The sequence below is a fragment of the Carcharodon carcharias genome, chromosome 19 (assembly GCF_017639515.1).
Source record: "Carcharodon carcharias isolate sCarCar2 chromosome 19, sCarCar2.pri, whole genome shotgun sequence".
NCBI classification, from domain to species: domain Eukaryota; kingdom Metazoa; phylum Chordata; class Chondrichthyes; order Lamniformes; family Lamnidae; genus Carcharodon; species Carcharodon carcharias.
The window spans coordinates 91679555-91700736 of NC_054485.1; the positions used below are offsets into that span (position 1 = coordinate 91679555).

Here is a 21182-nt window from a genome sequence, read left to right on the forward strand (position 1 = left end):
CCACTCGCCAGCCCGGTTGAAATGGGCAACTCCCCAGTAGGGGCTAGTGATCAAACCAGGACCTTCCTCATCTCTCTGGCCCTGCACCAGAGCAAGTGGTGATCAAATATAGTAACAGATAAGTAGGAAAAAGCACGACGGTTGTCTCTTTCCATGGCTAAGTGCCAATTGAAATCTGCTTGCTCGGCTCTCGTGCTCTCTCTCCCCCTCTCTCTCCCCCTCTTTGACCCCCCTCTCTGACCCATCTCTCCACGCCCCTCTCTCCCCTCCCTCTCCCCCCCTGCCACTCCTCCCCCCCTCTTCCCCCTTCTCTTCCCCCTTCTCCTCCCCCCTCTATTCCCCCCCCTCTTCCCCCCCTCTCTTCCCCCCTCTTCCTCCCTCTCTTCCCCCCTCTCTCTCTCCCCCTTTTCTCTCCCCCTTTTCTCTCCCCCTTTTCTCTCCCCCTCTCTCTCCCCCTTCTCTCTCCCCCTTCTCTCTCCCCACCTCTCTCTCCCCACCTCTCTCTCCCCACCTCTCTCCCCCTTTTCTCTCCTCCTTTTCTCTCTCCCCCTTTTCTCTCTCCCCCTTTTCTCTCTCCCCCTTTTCTCTCCCCCTTTTCCCTCCCCCTTTTCCCTCCCCCTTTTCCCTCCCCCTTTTCCCTCCCCCATTTCCCTCCCCCATTTCCCTCCCCCATTTCCCTCCCCCATTTCCCTCCCCCATTTCCCTCCCCCATTTCCCTCCCCCATTTCCCTCCCCCTTTTCCCTCCCCCTTTTCCCTCCCCCTTTTCCCTCCCCCTTTTCCCTCCCCCTTTTCCCTCCCCCTTTTCCCTCCCCCTTTCCTCCCCCTTCTCTCTCCCCCTTCTCTCTCCCCTTCTCCCACTCTCTCTCTCCCCCTCTCTCTCTCCCCCTCTCTCTCTCCCCCTCTCTCTCCCCCCCATCTCTCCCCCCCATCCCCCTCTCTCTCCCCCCTCTCTCCCCCCCCATCTCCCCCCCTCTCTCCCCCTCTCTCTCCCCCTATCTCTCCCCCTCTCCCTCCACTCTCTTCCTCCCCCTCTCCTCTCTCTCCCCATTCTCTCTCCCCATTCTCTCTCCCCACCTCTCTCTCCCCACCTCTCTCCCCCTTTTCTCTCCTCCTTTTCTCTCCTCCTTTTCTCTCCCCCTTTTCTCTCCCCCTTTTCTCTCCCCCTTTTCTCTCCCCCTTTTCTCTCCCCCTTTTCTCTCCACCTTTTCTCTCTCCCCCTTTTCTCTCTCCCCCTTTTCTCTCCCCCTTTTCTCTCTCCCCTTTTCTCTCTCCCCCTTTTCTCTCTCCCCCTTTTCTCTCTCCCCCTTTTCTCTCTCCCCCTTTTCTCTCTCCCCCTTTTCTCTCTCCCCCTTTTCTCTCTCCCCCTTTTCTCTCTCCCCCTTTTCTCTCTCCCCCTTTTCTCTCTCCCCCTTTTCTCTCTCTCCCCCTTTTCCCTCCCCCTTTTCCCTCCCCCTTTTCCCTCCCCCTTTTCCCTCCCCCTTTTCCCTCCCCCTTTTCCCTCCCCCTTCTCTCTCCCCCTTCTCTCTCCCCCTTCTCCCACTCTCTCTCTCCCCCTCTCTCTCTCCCCCTCTCTCTCCCCCACTATCTCTCCCCCCCATCCCCCTCTCTCTCCCCCCTCTCTCCCCCCCCATCTCCCCCCCTCTCTCCCCCCCTCTCTCCCCCTCTCTCTCCCCCTATCTCTCCCCCTCTCCCTCCACTCTCTTCCTCCCCCTCTCCTCTCTCTCCCCATTCTCTCTCCCCATTCTCTCTCCCCATTTTCTTTCCCCCTCTCCCTCCACCCTCTCCCCCCCTCTCTTCCCCCTCTCTCTCCATCTCCCTCTTCCCCTCTCTCTCCATCTCCCTCTCCCCCTCTTTCTCCATCTCCCTCTCTGTTGCATGAGCAGTGTCTGTGGATGAATAGTTGAAGACATCACCTTAAGGTTGAGGTTTCTCGCCACCCCCCCTCTCCCCAGCCAAGCTCCATCTGGAAAGGTTATTTGACACCTTGGCAGATTCAGAGGTGACAGAACGCAGCAGAACCAGAACTACAGACCATACTGACGAGGTACAAGTGGCCACACGCAAACATGTACGAACGCAAGCACGCACACCTTACACCACCCCCCCCTTACACCCCCCCCCCCTTATACCCCCCCTTACACCCCCCCCCTTACACCCCCCCCTTACACCCCCCCCTTACACCCCCCCCTTTCACCCCACCTTACACCCCCCCTTACAACTCCCCCCTTACACCCCCCCTTACACCCCCCTTACACACCCCCCTTACACACCCCCCCGCTTACACCCCCCGCTTACACCCCCCGCTTACACCCCCCCATACACCCCCCTTATGCACACCCCCCCTTACACCCCCCTTACACATTCCCCCTTTACACCCCCCCCTTTACACCCCCCCTTTTCACCCCCCCCTTTACACCCCCCCCTTTACACCCCCCCCTTTACACACACCCCATTACACACACCCCCTTACGCACATGCGCGCACGCACACCCTTACACACACAGACCCTTACACACATACACACGCATTCACATGCGCGCACACACACACACACACACACACACACACACACACACACACACACACACACACACAAACACAACCTTAATGGCAGTAACCAGGCATTGCTAGAATGACGGACCGGGTGGAATGTCTGTTTCCTGTCCCACTCCGATGTTAATCTCCATCGAAGTCATTGGAGAGTAATGTTGGATGGGGAATAAACAGATGCTGCACCCGGCATCAAGGGATTCCTGCATGGAAAGGAAGACCGAAGTTAACTCCCCCGGTCCCCTGGCGTCAGAGTGTTGGTGCCTGAATGCAGCTGTGTTATTGGGCAGACAGTGAAGATGTGAATACAACTGTATTTAGTCATTAGCGATAAGGCTGACCAGCACACTGACGGTTTCATGGTGAGCTGTTTGCAGTATTAGGGATACAGGCTGACCAGCACATTGACGGTTTCATGGTGAGCTGTTTACAGTATTAGGGATACAGGCTGACCAGCACAGTGACGGTTTCATGGTGAGCTGTTTGCAGTATTAGGGATACAGGCTGACCAGCACATTGACGGTTTCATGGTGAGCTGTTTACAGTATTAGGGATACAGGCTGACCAGCACACTGACGGTTTCATGGTGAGCTGTTTGCAGTATTAGGGATACAGGCTGACCAGCACACTGACGATTTCATCTGTGCCTCTTACAAATTGAAGTTGTTCTGGGTCCAGTTGAAATCAAGACTGTCTTTGTCTCTTCATGTTCATTTGAACAGGGAGACATGTCATTCCATGACTCCACATTGACTGGTAGCTTTTAATTTTCTATCTTCTATGTAACTTCCAGTGACTCGCTCTGGAGTCAGACGTTGTCCTTCCCGCCTCTGGGATTGTGTAGGGTATACGAACACACACAAACGTACATTATATTCGTTCTAATAAAAACAGAAAGTGCTGGAAAAACTCAGCAGGTCTGGCAGCACCTGTGGGGAGAGAAACAGAGTTAACGTTTTGAGTCCATATGACTCTTCTTCAGAACCCGATGAGTTCAGATGAAGAGTCATTTGATCTCGAAACATTAACTCTGTTTCTCCCTCCACAGATGCTGCCAGACCTGCTGAGTTTTTCCAGCACTTTCTGTTTTTATCAGGGCAAATACAAATGTATGTTTGATATGTGCTCATGTACCCCACCCAGTCCCAGAGGGGGGAAGGACATTGCCTGACCCACTGATCTAAACCTTGACGTGTCAGCTTAAATGTGCAGCCGTATTAGACCAAAGAAGAAGTGTCCTTGATGTTAGTGAGATAATAGGAAAAATGTAAATAAATGTGGGAAAAGATGCAGTGACAGTACAGTCCTGTTCATAGGGCACCAGCTGGGAGCAGATAGAAAAATGTCAGTGTGATCAGCAACTTTGAGAAGCCTGTCAACAACCCTGGCAGACGGAAAGGGAGTGAGGCACAGGAGAGCAGGCACATTAATTATCAATCCTGTCAGAAGCAGCTGAACCCATCCTTGTCTCCTCTCCATATCCCCTTGCGCTGTACAAGTGCCCAGCACACACATCTGTCCAACCGTATTGGCCAGGCATCAATCATGGCCAGTGGGACCCATGCTCAGGATTTCACGGCTGATGCCCTGTTTAGTTTTGTGTGGTACCGAACAGGAAACTGGTTGGAGATGGGAGGGCTGATAGGTTCTTTGCAACAATTTGCAAATTAGATACAGAGTAAAGTTCCCTCTGCCCTGCCCCATCAAACACTCCCAGGACAGGTACAGCACGAGGTAAATGCAGAGAAAAGTTGCCTCTACATTGTTCCATCAAACACTCCCAGGACAGGTACAGCACGGGGTTAGATACAGACTACAGCTCCCTTTACACTGTCCCCATCAAACACCCCCAGGACAGGTACAGCACGAGTTAAATGCAGAGTAAAGTTGCCTCTACATTGTCCCATCAAACACTCCCAGGACAGGTACAGCATGGGGTTAGATACAGAGTACAGCTCCCTTTACACTGTCCCCATCAAACACTCCCAGGACAGGTACAGTGCGGGGTTAGATACAGAGTACAGCTCCCTTTACACTGTCCCCATCAAACACACCCAGGACAGGTACAGCACGGGGTTAGATACAGAGTAAAGCCCCCTCTACACTATCCCCATCAAACACACCCAGGACAGGTACAGCGCGGAGTTAGACGCAGAATAAATTTCCCTCGACACCCGATTCTTAATTCAGAGATGCTTGCTTCTGATTTGAATTCAAAAGGATGTTTGCCCTAAATTCCCATTTTCCCATGTGTTATTTACGTTGCTGAATTCAGTTCAGGGAATTATTCACAATTTAATTTTAAATGCAAAAATCGACTTCAAGCAATGTGAGTTGTTTCAACATTTACAGAGTGATCGGTCTCACTGCTGCTTGCTGGTTTCCCCTGAGTATCTGCTCACATTCTATTTCTTTCTGTCGCAGTGAAGCATCGGAGGCTCCCTGTATCACATCAGCCGGCTTCCAGTTCCTGCTTCTGGACACGTGCTCCCAGCTCTGGTACTTCATGCTCCAGTATCTGCACACAGCCGAGGTAAGGCCAGCGCAGAGACAATTACTGCCACTTTTTAGGGGGAGCTGTGCCTTCATCTTTGTAACCGTGTCAGCCGTGGCTCATCTGGTAGCACTCTCGCCTCTGAATCACCAAGGTTCTGGGTTCAAGTTCCACTCCAGGACTTGAGTACAGAACTATCCAGGCTGATGCTCCAGTGCAATACCAAGGGGATGCTGCACTGTCAGAGGTGCCATGTTTCGAATGAGACGGTATAAACCGGGCCCCCCCCCACCTGTCTGCTTGGGTGGCTGTTAAAGATCCCATGGTACTATCTCGAAGAAAAAGAGCAGGGGAGTTATCCCTTGTGTCCTGGCCAAAATTTATCCCTTAATCAACATCACAAAAAAGAAACATTATCTGTTCTTGATCGCTTTGCTGAACAGGTATTGGCTGCCGCAGTTCCAATTCTTCAAAAATTACCTCATTAGCTCTAAAGCACTTTGAGACACCCCGTGGTTTTGAAAAGCGCGATATAAATTCTTTTCTTTTAGTCCCCCGCTCTTGATGGGTTTTCAACCTGCCTGACTGTCTTTACCCTTCAGTGTCAGCAGTGGCTGGCTTTAATTCTTTCGTGCGATGTGGGCATCATGGCAAGGCAGCATTTGTTGCCCATCCCTAATTGCCCTTGAACTGAGTGGCTTGCTGGGGCCATGTCAGAGGGCAGTTAAGCGTCAGCCACATTGCTGTGGGCCCGGGGGTCACGCGTAGTCCAGACCAGGTAAGGATGGCAGATTTCCTTCTCTGAAGTACATTAGAAAAACAGCTGGGTTTTTACAACAATCGATTCTGGTTTCATGGTCACCATTACTGGGGCTAGCTTTATATATTTACATTCCAGATTTATTAATTAAATTTAAATTCCACCAGCAGCCATGGTGCGATTTGAACCCATGTCCCCAGAGTATTAGCCTGGGCCTCTGGATTGCTAGTCCAGTGATATTACCACTACAACAGCATTCCCTCCTTGCACCTTTGCCTTGGAGTTAGGTGGTCATGGGTTCAAGTCCAGCTCCAGAGACTTGAGTGCAAAGATCTACACTGACGCTCCTGGGGCCAGTACTAAGGGAGCTCTGTACTCAGAGATGCTGCCTTTCAGATGAGGCCCCATCTTCCTCCACAGGTGGATGTAGAAAATCTTGTGGCCCCTATTTTGAACAAGGGCAGGGGGGTTCTCCCCAGTGTCCTTGGCAATATTTATCCTCCAACTAATGTCAGTAAAACAGATCATCGCCTTGCTGCTGGGGCGGGGTGGGGGGGGGGGGTGGTGGTGGCTGGTGGGAAGATCTTGCTGTGTGCAAATTGTTGCTGCATTTCCTACATTGCAACATCAATATAACAACAAATTACATTTATATAGCACCTTTGACGTAATAAAACATCCCAAGATGCTACACAGGAGCATTAAACAACAATGTATGACACCGAGCCACATAAGGAGATATTAGGTCAGATGACCCAAAAGCTTGGTCAAAAAGTCAAAGGTTATAAGGAATGTCTTAAAGGAGAAAGGTGAGCTAGAGAGTTGGAGAGGTTTAGGGAGGGAATTCCAGAGCTTGGGGCCAAGGCAACTGAAGGCACAGCTACCAGTGGTGGTGAGGTTAAAATCGGGGATACCCGAGAGGTGAGAATTATACGAGCACAGATGTCTTGAGAGGTTTGTGGGGCTAGAGATGTTAGCAGAGATTGGGAGGGGTGAGGCTATGGAAGGATTTGAAAACAAAGATGCAGATTTTGAAGTCAAGACATTACTTGATTGGATGCCAGAATTGGAAAGGGGCAACGGAACATGAGTAGCAGAGTTTTGGATGACCCCAAATTTATGGAAGGTAGAATGTGGGAGACCAGCTAGGAGTGCACTGGAATGGTCAAGTCTGAGGCTAATAAGGGCATGAATGAGGGTTTCAGCAGCAGATGAGCTGAGACAGGGGAGTTATGGAGGTGCAAATAGGGGATCTTAGTATTGGCAAGAATGTGAGGTCGGGAGCTCACCTCGGAGTCGAATATAACACCAAGGTTATGAACAGACTAGTTAAGTCTTGGACTGTATCCAGGGAGCGGAATGGTGTCAGTAGCCAGGGAACTTAGTTTGGAGCAGGGACCAAAAGCAATGGTTTCAGTCTTTCCAATATTTAATGAAGGAAATTTCTGCTCGTCCAGTATTAGATGTTGGGTAAGAAGTGTGATAATTTAGCAACGGGGAAGGATCTGTGAGGGGTGGCGGTGGGGTAGAGCTGGCTGTCGTCAGCATACATGTGAAAATTAACACCGTGCTTTTGGATGATGTCGCCAAGGGGTGGCATGTGGGTGTGAAGTAGGAAAGGGCCAAGGATAGACGGGAGACACCGGTGGTAACAGCGTAATGGGAAAAGAAGTCATTGCAAGTGATAACCTGGTTGCAATTAGATGGTTAAGATTTGAACCAGATAAGAGCAGTTCCACCCAGCTGGACAACAAGTGGAGAGGTGTTGGAGGAGGACGGTATGGCCAGCCTTGTCAAAGTTTGCAGACCAGTCAAGGAGGATAAGGGAGGACAGTTTACTTTGTCACAGTCACATAGGATGGTGATTTGCGACTTTTGTCATGACTCGCTGGGGATAGTGCGCTGTAATATCAAGCCCCACTGTTCCCCGAGCCATGATATATGTGAAAAGTTTGACTATACCACCAGATTGCCCCAATTATACCTCACTGTTTAATTTAGGTTAACAGAATACGAGCACCAGGTTTGTAAACTTAATAAATAAATAACTGTTTATTGAACAGATTGTCTTTAACTAGTGGCAAAAGAAAGAAATATGAACTGCTAACTTTTAACACTATAACTTAAACTCTACCCCCTTCTTACATCCCTATACACACACAAAACACAAACAACATGGATTTTAAGGGCGGGATAAACAGTTCAATAGCACCATTCTGGAGTACAGGATTCGATGGGTTGATTTTGATCGATGTCCCCCAAATTCCATTCAGTCCTTGTTGATGACGCAAGGTGGTCTTCCAGCACTTTCGGTATTTAGTTCACTGGTTGAGAACTTGCTTTTCAATGTCTCTAACAGTGGTTTCCCCCATCTTCTTTTTACAGCGGTTTCCTCAGAGAGAGAAAGCAGGCTATAGAGACATGAGGAAAAGAGATTTTAGATGTTTTCTCTTTGCAGGCCAGGAGCTTTCTGTTGCTGCGCTCTTCACACAAAACCCTGGTCACCCGGTCAGGAACTAATTAAAATGCTGTTGTCAGGCCGTTCCCTTGGTCCAGGACTCTTTTCCAGCACCAGCCTGTCTTTCATGGCACACTCTGTTCCAGGACTGCAACATTGTATATCTCTCATCCTGTTCCAGTGGACATGTCCTTTAAACTGCAACCATTGTAATTCTAATCCATAGTCCTACAGAAAATAAAAAGATACATTCTTTACAACAGTCCAACAGAAATAAAAAGATATGTTCCTTACACTTTGATAAGAGTCAGTTCGATACTGCGGCAGAGCAACGCTTCAAACACTGCTTTGTTGAGTGTAAAGCACCTTGGGACATCCTGAGGTCATGAAGGCTGCTATATAAATGCAATATTTTTCCTCTCAATTAGCCTCAATGCACCTGGAATAGAGAGGGGGAAAATTCATCCAGGATTCCTGCTCACTTGACCACGATCGGGATAGATTGTAACTTTGGCTGAGCTGTGTGCTGCATCCCATGGTCAGAAAGGCCTGTTGATTCTCAATGTCTGAAAGCGGATATGAAGATCAGCAACTGTGGCAAAACCCCCTACAGAGTATCCAGGGCTCGAGGGCGTATGATTGTTAGGCAAATGCACTATTGATATGTTCAACAATCCTAACACTGGTTCTCGCTCTTTCCCCCTCCAGTCCCGAAGTATGGACCTGGTTGAGATCCTGTCCTTCGTATTCCAGCTGAGCTTCTCCACACTGGGCAAGGTGAGAGAGCTGCTGTCTTGAACAGCACTAAAATATCAATGAGACCAAAGCGTTGAGAGTCAGCTGCAGTTCAGTCAGCACATTCGCCTCTGAATTACAAGGTTATGGGTACATGCCCCAATCTAGGACCTGAGCACAAATATCCAGGGTGACAGTCCAGGGGGAAGAGAGAGAGATGGAGTCAGATAGATAGAGAGAGGGGGCGGGTCAGAGTCAGAGAGAGAGGGGGCGGGTCAGAGTCAGGCAGAGAGGGGGGTGGGTCAGAGTCTGATGGAGAGAGGAGGCGGGTCAGAGTCAAGGGGGGGGCGGGTCAGAGTCAAGGGGGGGCGGGTCAGAGTCAAAGGGGGGGGCGGGTCAGAGTCAAAGGGGAGGGCGGGTCAGAATCAGATAAAGGGGGGGCAGGTCAGAGTCAGGCAGAGAGGGGGGCGAGTCAGAGTCTGATGGAGAGAGGGGGCGGTTCAGAGTCAGATGGAGAGAGGGGGCGGGTCAGAGTCAGATAGAGAGAGGGGGGCTGGGTCAGAGTCAGATAGAGAGAGAGGGGGCAGGTCAGAGTCAGATAAAGGGGGTGCAGGTCAGAGTCAGATAGAGAGAGAGAGGGGGTGGGTCAGAGTCAGATAGAGAGGGGGTGGGTCAGAGTCAGATAGAGAGGGGGTGGGTCAGAGTCAGATAGAGAGGGGGTGGGTCAGAGTCAGATAGAGAGGGGGTGGGTCAGAGTCAGATAGAGAGGGGGTGGGTCAGAGTCAGATAGAGAGAGAGGGGGCGGGTCAGAGTCAGATAGAGAGAGAGGGGGTGGGTCAGAGTCAGATAGAGAGAGAGGGGATGGGTCAGAGTCAGATAGAGAGAGAGGGGGCGGATCAGAGTCAGATAGAGAGGGGGTGGGTCAGAGTCAGATAGAGAGGGGGTGGGTCAGAGTCAGATAGAGAGAGAGGGGGCGGATCAGAGTCAGATAGAGAGGGGGTGGGTCAGAGTCAGATAGAGAGGGGGTGGGTCAGAGTCAGATAGAGAGGGGGTGGGTCAGAGTCAGATAGAGAGGGGGTGGGTCAGAGTCAGATAGAGAGGGGGTGGGTCAGAGTCAGATAGAAGGAGGGGGCGAGTCAAGAGTCAGATAGAGAGGGGGTGGGTCAGAGTCAGATAGAAGGAGGTGGCGAGTCAAGAGTCAGATAGAGAAGGGGGTGGGTCAGAGTCAGATGGAGAAAGAGGGCGGATCAGAGTCAGATAGAGAGAGAGGGGAGGCCAGAGTCAGGGAGAGAGGGGAGGCCAGAGTCAGGGAGAGAGGGAGGGGAGATCAGATTCGGGGAGCGAGGGAGGGAGGGGAGGTCAGAGTCGGGGGGAGAGAGAGAGGGGGTGAGGTCAGGATGGGGGCGGGAAGGAGGGGAGGCCAGAGTTGGGGAGAGAGGGAGGGTAGGTCAGGGTCAGGGAGAGAAGGAGCGGAGGTCGGGGTCTGGGAGGGAGGGAGGGGAGGTTGGGGTCTGGGAGGGAGGAAGGGGATGTCGGAGTCTGGGAGGGAGGGTGGGGAGGTCGGGGTCTGGGAGGGAGGAAGGGGATGTCGGAGTTAGGGAGTGAGAGAGGGAGGGGAGGCCGGGGTTGGGGAGAGAGGGGAGGTCGGGGTCTGGGCGGGTGGGAGGGGAGGCCGGAGTTGGGGAGAGAGGGGAGGTCGGGGTCTGGGCGGGAGGGGAGGTGGGAGCGGGAGAGCAGATAGTGATCTGTGGGGGGTGGGGATAGAGAGAGAGAGAGAGCAGGCAGTGATTTGCAGGGAAGACTGAGCTCTTTGTGAATTTGGTTGATTTGCATTAACATCAATCGCCATAATTCCTCAGTAACTGAAGCTGATTAACATCGATATAAAAGCATTAATTAGAGCAGCATTGCATTGAAGTGCCTTTTTAAAAGGATCTAGCTGTCAGGGTTCTTGTTCTGCCAGAACTTTGAGTGCTGCTAATCTGATCACTCGAAATAAATCTCCATACCACCTACAAGCTGATGATAAATCTTTTGGCCACTTGCTGAGACTGCAAATGATTGCTTGCACAGTGACTTAATTCAGTGTATGTATATCCATTTCAAACACCAGGTTTCAGAAAAATAACACTCAAGTCTTCCCCAACTGGTATATTGTGGTCCATGGACAGGGTAGAGGATAATTTTAACTAGATTTGCTCAGTTGTAATGGGGAAATTTTGAGTTGACTGCCTATTTTACTCCCTCACCCCGAATTTACTCCTTGAAAGGGCAGACACAGGTGCGATGGGCCGAATGGCCTTGTTCTCTGCTGTACTATTCTATGATTGTAAGCGAACAGGGGTTGCAGATCAGGGAAGGATGTAAGTGGGCGTCCCACTCATTCTGCACCCGTTCACTGTTGCAAGGGTTAGGTGTAGGTCTGTGGCGTCCGCTCTCCACCTTTTACAGTGCTGATCAGATTGAATGGGACGAGGTGGTTAAGAGAGTGAAACCCCACCACTAACTGTATGTCAATGTTAATACTGTGACCACAAGAGTAGGTCAGAGGCTGGGAATCCTGAGAGAATAACTCACCTCCTAACTCCCCAAAGCCTCACCACCACTTACAAGACACACAAGTCAAGAGTGTGGTGGAACACTCCCCACTTGCCTGGATGAGTGCAGCTCTAACAACAACGCTCGGGAAGCTCCACACCATCCAGGACAGACCAGCCCACTTGTTTGGTATTCCATCCACAAACTTTCACTGCCTCTACCGCCGATGCACAGTAGCAGCAAGCGTGTGCCATCTACAAGGTGCACTGCAGAAACTCACCAAGGCTCCTTAGACAGCACTTTCCAAACCTGCGACTTCTACCACCTAGAAGGACAAGGGCAGCAGGCGCATGGGAGCACCACCACCTGCAAGATCCCCTCCAAGCCACACACCATCCTGACTTGGAAATATATCTGCCGTTCCTTCACTTCTGCTGAGTCAAAATGCTGGAACTCCCTCCCTAACAGCACTGTGGGTTTACCTACGCCACATGGACAGCAACAGTCAAGAAGGCAGCTCTCCAGCCCCTTCTCGAGGCCAATTACTGATGGGCAATAAATGCTGGTCCAGCCAGTGACACCCACATCTCATGAGCGGATAAATTTAAAAATAAGCAAATAAAAGTAGGCAGGTCCTGCTCTCTCTGACTGAATAAGGGTGATAGGTTTGGACAGTGCTAACATGACGCATCCCCCTTCCTTGTTGAGCATGTGATTCCTTGGCAACCTGCACAGAAGGTCTCGCCTTTGACTGTGTCCTCGTATGTTTGTTTTATTTGGACACCAGCCATCCCTGTACAAAAATTGGCAATAGTTGAAACAAGGCCAGTGCTTCTTACTGAAGGGGAAAGATACTGCAGCATTCAGAAACTTTCTGCGAAAGACTTGCATTTGTACAGCGCCTTTCACGATCCAGGGAGGTCCGTAGCCAGTAAATCACTTCTGAAGTGTAGTCGCTATTGTAATGTAAGAACGCCACAGCAGCCAATTTGTGCACAGCAAGCTCCCACAATTGGCCATGTGGTAATGACCAGATAATCAGTTTTTCGTCATGTTGGTTGAGGGATAAATATTAGCTCTGAGACGGAGGAGAGTCGTGCTCTCTTCTTCAAAATAGTGGCCATGGGATCTTTTACGCCCGTCGGAGAGGGCTGAAAGGGGGCCTCGGTTTAATAGCTCATCTGAAAGTGCGGACAGTGCAGCAGTCCCTTGGTACTGCACTGGGAGTCTCTGCCTAGATTAGGTGCTCCAGACTCTGGAACGAGACTTGAACTCGTAACCTTCTGGGGTGGCAAGGAGGAGCAGCAATACGATGGCTGAACGCTTGGCCACTGCTTGGGCAGTTGGAGAGGGAGGAGGCAAAGATCGGTAGCACTGAGGTGGAATAGCTGGTGGTGCAAGTATAGAGGCTGAGGAGGTTGCAGAGGTGTGATTGGACATTAAAGGGGGAGATGCGAAGCTTGTTATTCTGGGAGGATGTCATCCAATGCGTTGGAAAGTTTTCCTGATCTGTGCAGGCACCTTGGCTGGTGTTACTCCCCCACCCTCACCACCACCGTATTTGGCGGGGTGGTGGTGGGGGAGGCAGATGCTGGTGAAAGTGACGCCGTCTGCATTAGCTGCCCAGTTAAGCTAGCTCAGCAGGAACTGCAGATGGAAATTGGGTGACCCCACAACCAGGAAAGACTGAAAAGGCCGAGGCTCTTTTTCACTGGGTGAGAGGAGGCTGAGGGGGTTGACTTGATGGAGCTCTTCCAAAGGGCCTTAAGTAAGGTAGACAAGGGAAAAACATTTCCACTTGTGGGGGAGTCCGAGCTAATCACTGATAAAAACCGACAAGGAATTCAGGGAGTGGTGAGAAGGTAGAACTTGTTGTCACAAGAAGTGGTTGAGGGAAATAGCACAGAGACGTTCAAGGGGAAGCTGGATATTTTTTTTCAATTCATTCACAGTATGAGGGCTTCACTGGCTGGGCCAGTATTTATTAGCCATCCCTAGCTGCCCTTGAGAAGGTGGTGATGAGCTGCCTTCTTGAACCGTTGCAGTCCCTGTGGTAACATGAGGGAGTGCATGAGGGAGAAAGGAATAGAAGGAAGGAAATGCTGATGGAGGAAGACGAAGAGGGAGGATGGAAGACTGATGCGGAACAGAAACAGCAGCGTGAAACAGATGGGCCAGATCGCCTGTTTCTGAGGTGTGAACTTCCACATACGCGATCACCAGAGAGGTAAATTTAGAAGGTGCCTTCCTTAACTCCATTACTCGCCTCCCACCCTACCACCTGTCATCCTGTTGTGGAAGAAATCCACATCCTCAAGTGCAAGGAGAGATTTGTGCCTCCACTTATTGTACCACTTTAATGTGAATTGGGACAGTGTTTCTGTTGTGTACACGAATCGGGTAGGAACGCAGCCTCCTGTTATTTGTCGAGTCCTCCTCCATCCCTTGGTTGGGTTGCTCGATGACTGTATTGGTGCCTGTTCAGAGTTTTTGTAAGAGGTCCCCTATTGAATTTCTGCTGCAGTCAGACTTGAGCGAATAAAAGCAGCTAATGTTATTAGGAGAAATTGATGCGTTGTAAGTGCTGAGGGTTTGAGTTACACTAAAGGAAGATTCCCTGCTGGGTGAGCTGAAAAAACTTACAGATGCAGTAATTTGGATTGAAGTGCAATGCACTGTGGTGCCCATTCAAAGGACCTGATGGATCTGCTGTTGTTTTGACATTCAAGGAATGATGCCCCCCTCCCACTCACAAACAAACATTTAAATGCTTCAGACACCAATATTTAGAGGTGGCCTTTATTTCCTTTTGGGCCTCGTGTTTTTTTTTTGTCTGTGGGTGAGATGGTTAATCCCTTCCGCTGGGTACAGGCTGCCCAGTGTCTGACGGTGAACAGGGGGAGAAGTGGGTGAAAGGGTTAATCCTCTCACCTGGTTACAGGCTGCCCAGTGCATGACTGTGAACAGGGGGAGAGATGGATGAGAGGGTTAATCCCCTCTGCTGGGTACAGGCTGCCCAGTGTCTGACTGTGAATGGGGAAAGATGGGTGAGAGGGTTAATATCCTTCATTTCCAAGAGGGTTAATGCTAAAATGCTTACTGGTGTTGTTGCGATATTGCTGCAGTGTAATTCTTTTGATGATTATTATTGCTGTCTGTAGTTTGTTGCTGTGCTGAGGGCGGGTCAATAATTGGATGGCCTTTGAGCTACCGGCCATGTGTACGTGCTCTGTTCAATCCATCAAAAGGAGTCATGAGCAAAGCACACAAATTGGTTTCAGCCTCTTTTTATTCCCTTTTTCTCTCCGACCTTTTCCTGAGCACGTCCTTCACTCTCTGAGGGACAAGCAGGGGCTGGAGGCTGAATGAGCGAGAATCTGTGGCGTTCTTGAAGCACCTTGTAGGCACAGAAACCTGGGCGGTGGGGGGTGCAGGAGGAGAGGGGTGCAAAAGCCACCCTGTTTATAGATGTTGACCATTAGTTGCCTCACTGCGAAAATGGTTAACAGACGTGAAATCTTCTCGACTATTTGTTTTGTTCTGAAAGCTGCAAAGTTTGCATTGACAGAACTCCTTGTCAGATGCCTCAAACATTTTGAAGTGCATTGTGCGCAATGATTTATTTGTATGCGATGTACTTCTAGATAGTTGAGAGACTTGATGAGTGACTGCTAGTCTCCGCCATCTCCAAATTGTCACTCTGCTTGTTGACATCCAGTACTGGATAAGCACAAATTTTCTCCAATTAATCATTGAGAAGACTGTGAAACCATGGCCTTAGGTTACTGCCACAAACTCCGTCCCCTAGCCACTGACCCCATCCCTCTCCCAGCAGCTGTCCAAGGCTGAATCAGACCGTTCGCAAACCTGTTCTCATGTTTGACCATGAGAGGGGCTTCCAAACACACATCTGAGCTAGCACTAAGACTACCTATTTCCACCTCTATATAACATTGCTCAACTCTGCCCTTCTCAGCATATCTGATCAAAAACCCTTATCGATGCATTTTTTGCCTCCAGACGGGGAGGAGATGACGTGGTGGTCATGTCACTGGACTAGTAATCCAGAGGTCCAGCCTAATGCTGTGGGGACACAGGTTCAAATCCCACCACAGCTTCTGGTGGAATTTGAATTGCATTAATAAACCTAAAATATAAAGTTAGCCTCAGTAATGGTGACTATGAAACTATCATCAATTGTTGTAAAATCCCACCTGCTTCACTAATGTCCTTACCTGTTCTGGCCTACTTGTGACTCCAGACCCACAGCAATGCAGTTGACTTTTAACTGCCTTTTGAAAAGGCCGAGCAAACCACTCAGCTCGAGAGGAATTAAGGATGGGCAATTAACGCCGGCCTTGCCAGTGACACCCTCATCCCATGAAATTAACAAAGCAACCAACTATTCCAATGGATTCCTGGTTGGCCTCCCATCTTTTACCCTCTTTTAATCTAATACTATCTTATTATTATACTAAAATACTATTTTAATCTAATACTTTTCTAATTAGCCATGGCTGTACCACTTTTCAAGTGGAGTCCCTATTCCTCAAGGGAATATATATTGGTTGGGAATTATGAATTAATGGCTTAAAATTTCACCATTGCTCATCTACCCTCCTATCTTTTAACTTTATTTCCTAATCTACCCGAGCAAATTTGTCCTACCTACCTCTGTAATTGCCTTTGTTTAAATGTAAGGCCCTCGTTTCAGAATTAACCGCATTGCTCTCAAGCTTCCTATGAAATTCTGTCATATTATTCTCACTCCTCCCCTGGATGATCCTTCACTATACGATTACAAATTAACCTTGTCCTACTTCATGGCTTACTCCAGTTCTTATTTTTTCTGTCCTTATTGCACAATACTAGATCTAAAACGGCCTGTTCCCTGGTTGGTTACTCAACGTATTCTAGAAAACTGTCTCGAATGCATTCCGTGAACTTGTGCTCCAAGCTACTTGCACTTCCTACTTTTGCCAATAATTTGGTTTGACCAAATTTGAATTTAGATTTGGTTTCTTGGAAGAAAAAATGAAAGTGACCGTGGAACTTCTCAACTGGTTCACTGGTGTCCTATTAGAGGGGAAGACCTCCTGTTTATATCTGCTCTGGCACACATGGGACTTCCTTTTTATTCATTCAAGGGATGTGGGCTTTGCTGCCAGCATTTTAACCCATCCCTAATTGACTTTGAGAAGGTGGTGCTGGAGAGCTGCCTTCTTGAGCCGCTGCAGCCCATGTGGTGTAGGTACACTCACAGTGCTGTTAGGGAGGGAGTTCCAGGATTTTGACCCAGCTACAGTGAAGGAATGGCGATATATTTCCAAGTCAGGATGGTGAGTGGCTTGGAGAGGAACTTCCAGATGATGGTGTTCCCATGTATCTGCTGCCCTTGTCCTTCTAGATGGTAGTGGTCCTGGGTTTGCAAGGGTTTTTAACAACAATCGACAAAGGTTTTATCATTAGACTTTTAATTCCAGATTTTTATTGAATTCAAATTTCGCCATTTGCTGTGGTGGGATTCAACCCTGAGCATTGCCCTGGGTCTTTGGGTTACTAGTCCAGCAACAATACTACTATGCTACTGCCTGCCCGTTCCAGGCCCTCTGCACAAGTAGCCTCTGAAGTGGACCTAGCAAGGCATTCAGCTATATCAAACTATTCCTAGTTGTAGAGATGTGCAGTAAATGCCAGCAAAGCCCACATCCTGGGAATGAATTTATTTTAAAGGCCAACGTAGCCCAGTTTTCAGAGGTACAAACACCCCTTACAGTGCCGCAAGCACCTGTGAGGCATCAGCTCAAGAAAGCAATTGGGCTGGACCAGCTACATTCGTGCCTTGCAAGTGCCAGGCGATGACCATCTCCAACAAGAGAGAATCTAGCCATCCCCCTTGACATTCAATGGCATTAGCATTGCTAAATCCCCTACTATCAACATTCTGGGGGTTCCCATTCACCAGAAACTGAACTGGAACAGCCATATAAAAGCTGTGACTACAAGAGTAGGTCAGAGGCTGGGAATTCTGTAGCAAGTAACTCATCTCCTGAATCCCCAAAGCCCGTCCACCATCTACAAGACACAAGTCAGGAGTGTGATGGAATACTCTCCACTTGTCTGGATGAGTGCAACTCCAACAACACTTGAGAAGCTCAACATCAACCAGGACGAAGCAGCCTGCTTTATTAGCACCCAGAGACAGGCTGCTGAAGCTTTTTGTCTTGCATTCATCGGGACAAATGCAAGAATGCCAAATTTCAAATGATCACAACAATTTATACGGCAAGAGAAAAGGGTGCTGATTGGTTGGCAAGACGACTTTGATTGGCCAAGATGTTTCCATGGAGAAAGCACTGGGAAATTTAGGCTCCCCAAGCTGCCGGGTAACTCAAAAAAGGCTTGAACATATTCCCTTTGTTTGCTGAGAATGGGACCCTGCAGTGAACGTATGCCGCAAGTGTAAATGTTAGGAGCTTGACTGACTATCTTAAATTGGTTGTTAGTGTAGCTATCAGCACACTCGGGATCATTCAGCAAGTGCTGCCCAATTACGGAATCATATCTAACAGTAGACATTTTGTTTTGGGTTTTGTAAGTGGGCTGAGTACAGTCTGTACCCTGCCTGTTATGAACAGGAGAAGAAAGATGTTTTTTGATTCAATCAGCCAATTGCTGGGACTTCCAACCTACTTACCTGACATCACACCGGCACTGAAATCAATGCATGACGGAGCTCAATTGTGTGGTAGGCAGAGCATCTCTTTGGACTGACAGCAGCGTCCAAACATCCTTCCATCGTTCGTAACAGATCTAAAGGCTCCCATGGCCCTGTTTTGAAGAAGAGCAGGAGAGTATTTCCTGGTGTCCTGGCCATTATTTATCCCCCAATCAACATCGCAGAAATAGATTAATTTTTAAATTCTTTCGTGGGATGTGTGCATCACTGGCAAGACCAGCATTTGTTGCCCATCTCTCATCACTCTTGAACTGAGTGGCTTGCTAGGCCATTTCAGGGGGCAGTTAAGAGTCAACCATGTTGCTGTGCGGATCAGGAGTCACATGTAGGACAGACCGGGTAAGGATGGCAGATTTCCTAAAGGACGAACCAGATGGGTTTTTAACGACAATCGCTTGATAGTGTTAGCTACTGAGACTCGCTTTTAATTCCAGATTTATTAATTTAGTTTAAATTCCACCAGCTGTCATGTTGGGATTTGAACCCTTGCCCCCAGAGCATTAGCCTGGGCTTCTGGGTTACTACACCATTGCCTCCCCCACATTCCCACATTGTGCACAGCACACTCACAAAAAGAGCAAGTCAGCTGCTGTGTTTCCTGCATAACAGTGACTACGCCTGAGGTCATGAAAGGCGCCATGTAAATGCAAGATGTTTTCTTTCTTTCAAGCACCTAACAGGATATCAGGCGAATTCAATCCTGAAAGCAGGGAGTTTCGGAGTACTGGACCGATTAGGAATCAAAACATGGAGCGCGGCTATGGGGAAAGAGCAGAGGCGGTGTGGGGCTAATGGAATAACTCTTTCAAAGGGCTGGCAGAACACAATGGACCAAGTAGCCCCTATTGGCGAATTTCTTTCCATGGTTTCTATCACAAAGGATTGTTAGTCCTTCAATGGTAATTTGCATGTTATTCAGGCCCGAGTGGTTTTTCAGCTCTGTGGTTTAATGTGCTTTGACTCACTGCGGTGATATAATAAGGCCATTGTTAGATTGCATTAAATGACAAGCATGTAATACAACAGGGTCCTGGGCTCAGGCATTAATCTGGCTTCCCGCTTGACTGTGTACTTCTGACTATCGTGAGAATTCTAACAACCACTGACCACCAGCCCTACAATTACAACCAATAAGCCAGAGTCTAATTATATACATACTATTCAGGGACCAGGCCAGTATTCCATGGTTAGCCATCTGTTACCTGCAAGCGTCTAGTCCTTCTAGCCAATAAGCTCAGTCTGTTCCCAAGCACTTCAAGCTCAGCTAGTACATCAAGCGCCAGCAGGTCATGGGTATTTCAACTTGCTGCGCATAAGCAAGATCTGATGGGAAAAATGGTCAACTAGCAAAGATCAACTTTCTTCCAACCCCTCGACCTCCCAAATTCAAGAGAATACAAATCCAGTTTCTGTAATCTGTCCACATAATATAACCTTCTAAATCCTGGTATTATTCCAGTGAACCTGCAATGCGTGCTACCTCTGCTTACACATTGTCACTTCTCTGACACATACAGCCATGACCCAGACCCCACTGACATCCATCCTCTAGCTAAAATGTCTGGGTTTAAGCGAGCTGGAATCCTTGACGTTTTCGGTTGAGACTGTATTGTTAAACAGCCTGCTCCTGCACTGCTGTATGATCCTTTAATTTTCCTCTCCCAGTCACTGGAGAGTACCTCAGACTGAATTCCTGTGTCTCTCATTATCCCTTCCTTCTGGTTTCCTACAGGATTACTCTGTGGAAGGCATGAGTGACTCCTTGTTGACATTCCTACAGCACCTGAGGGAATTTGGACTTGTCTTTCAGAGAAAGGTAAGGATAACGGGACCCTGGGTGCGTGCAGAAACATGGGACCTGACTGATGGCGGCCACCCAAGAGAGTGTATGGCACAGCGTGCAACTTATCCCAGTGGCACAGACATAGTACATACATGGTTACAGTGCCCCACTATTGACCACCAAGCACTCACAGGTCAGCAGGAGTTAGAGGCAGAGTGTCAGAGTGAATCTCACTGTATACTGTCTCGTCAAACACTCCCAGGGCAGGTACAGCACAGGGTTAGATACAGAGTAAAACTCTCTCTACATTGTCCCATCAAACATTCCCAGGGCAGATACAGCACGGGGTTAGATACAGAGTAAAGCTCCCTCTACACTGTCCCATCAAATACTCCCAGGGCAGGTACAGCACAGGGTTAGATACAGAGTAAAGCTCCCTCTACACTGTCCCCATCAAACACTCCAGAGCATGTACAGCACGGGGTTAGATACAGAGTAAAGCTCCCTCTACACTGTCCCTTCCAACACTCCCAGGACAGCTACAGCACGAGGTTAGATACAGAGTAAAGCTCCCTCTACGCTGTCCCATCAAACACTCCCAGGACAGGTACAGAACGGGGTTAGATACAGAGTAAAGCTCTCTCTACACCGTCCCCATCAAACACTCCCAGGGCAGGTACAGCACAGGGTTAGATTCAGAGTAAAGCTCCCTCTACACTGTCCCTTCAAACACTCCCAGGGACAGGTACAGCACAGGGTTAGATACAGAGTAAATCTCCCTCTACACCGTCCCCATCAAACACTCCCAGGGCAGGTACAGCACGGGGTTAGATACAAAGTAAAGCTCCCTCTCCACCAACCCCATCAAACACTCCCAGGACAGGTACAACACGGGGTTAGATACTTTGTTTTTGTTTGTTTGTGGGACATGGGAGTCACTGGCAAGGCTAGCATTTGACTGTCCCTTGAGGGCACTTAAGAGTCAACCACATTGTTGTGGGTCTGGAGTCATACGTAGGCCAGACCGGGTAAGAATGGTAGATTTCCTTCCCTCAAGGACATTAGTGAAGCAGATGGGTTTTTATGACAATTGATAGTTTTATGGGCACTATTACTGAGACTGG

General features: G+C 49.1%; 1 protein-coding gene across 3 annotated transcripts in view; it reads left to right on the forward strand.

Moving 5' to 3' along the window:
- Positions 1–21182, forward strand: part of gtf2h4 (general transcription factor IIH, polypeptide 4) — an 84678-nt gene that overhangs the window by 44563 nt on the left and 18933 nt on the right. For 2 of the 3 annotated variants that reach the window (XM_041212827.1, XM_041212828.1), the window contains exons 7-9: positions 4976–5084; positions 8972–9040; positions 20008–20091. In XM_041212827.1, the coding sequence (XP_041068761.1) occupies positions 4976–5084; positions 8972–9040; positions 20008–20091 (262 nt within the window). The remainder of the gene's footprint in view (positions 1–4975; positions 5085–8971; positions 9041–20007; positions 20092–21182) is intronic. The other variant, XM_041212829.1, reaches the window with a different exon arrangement.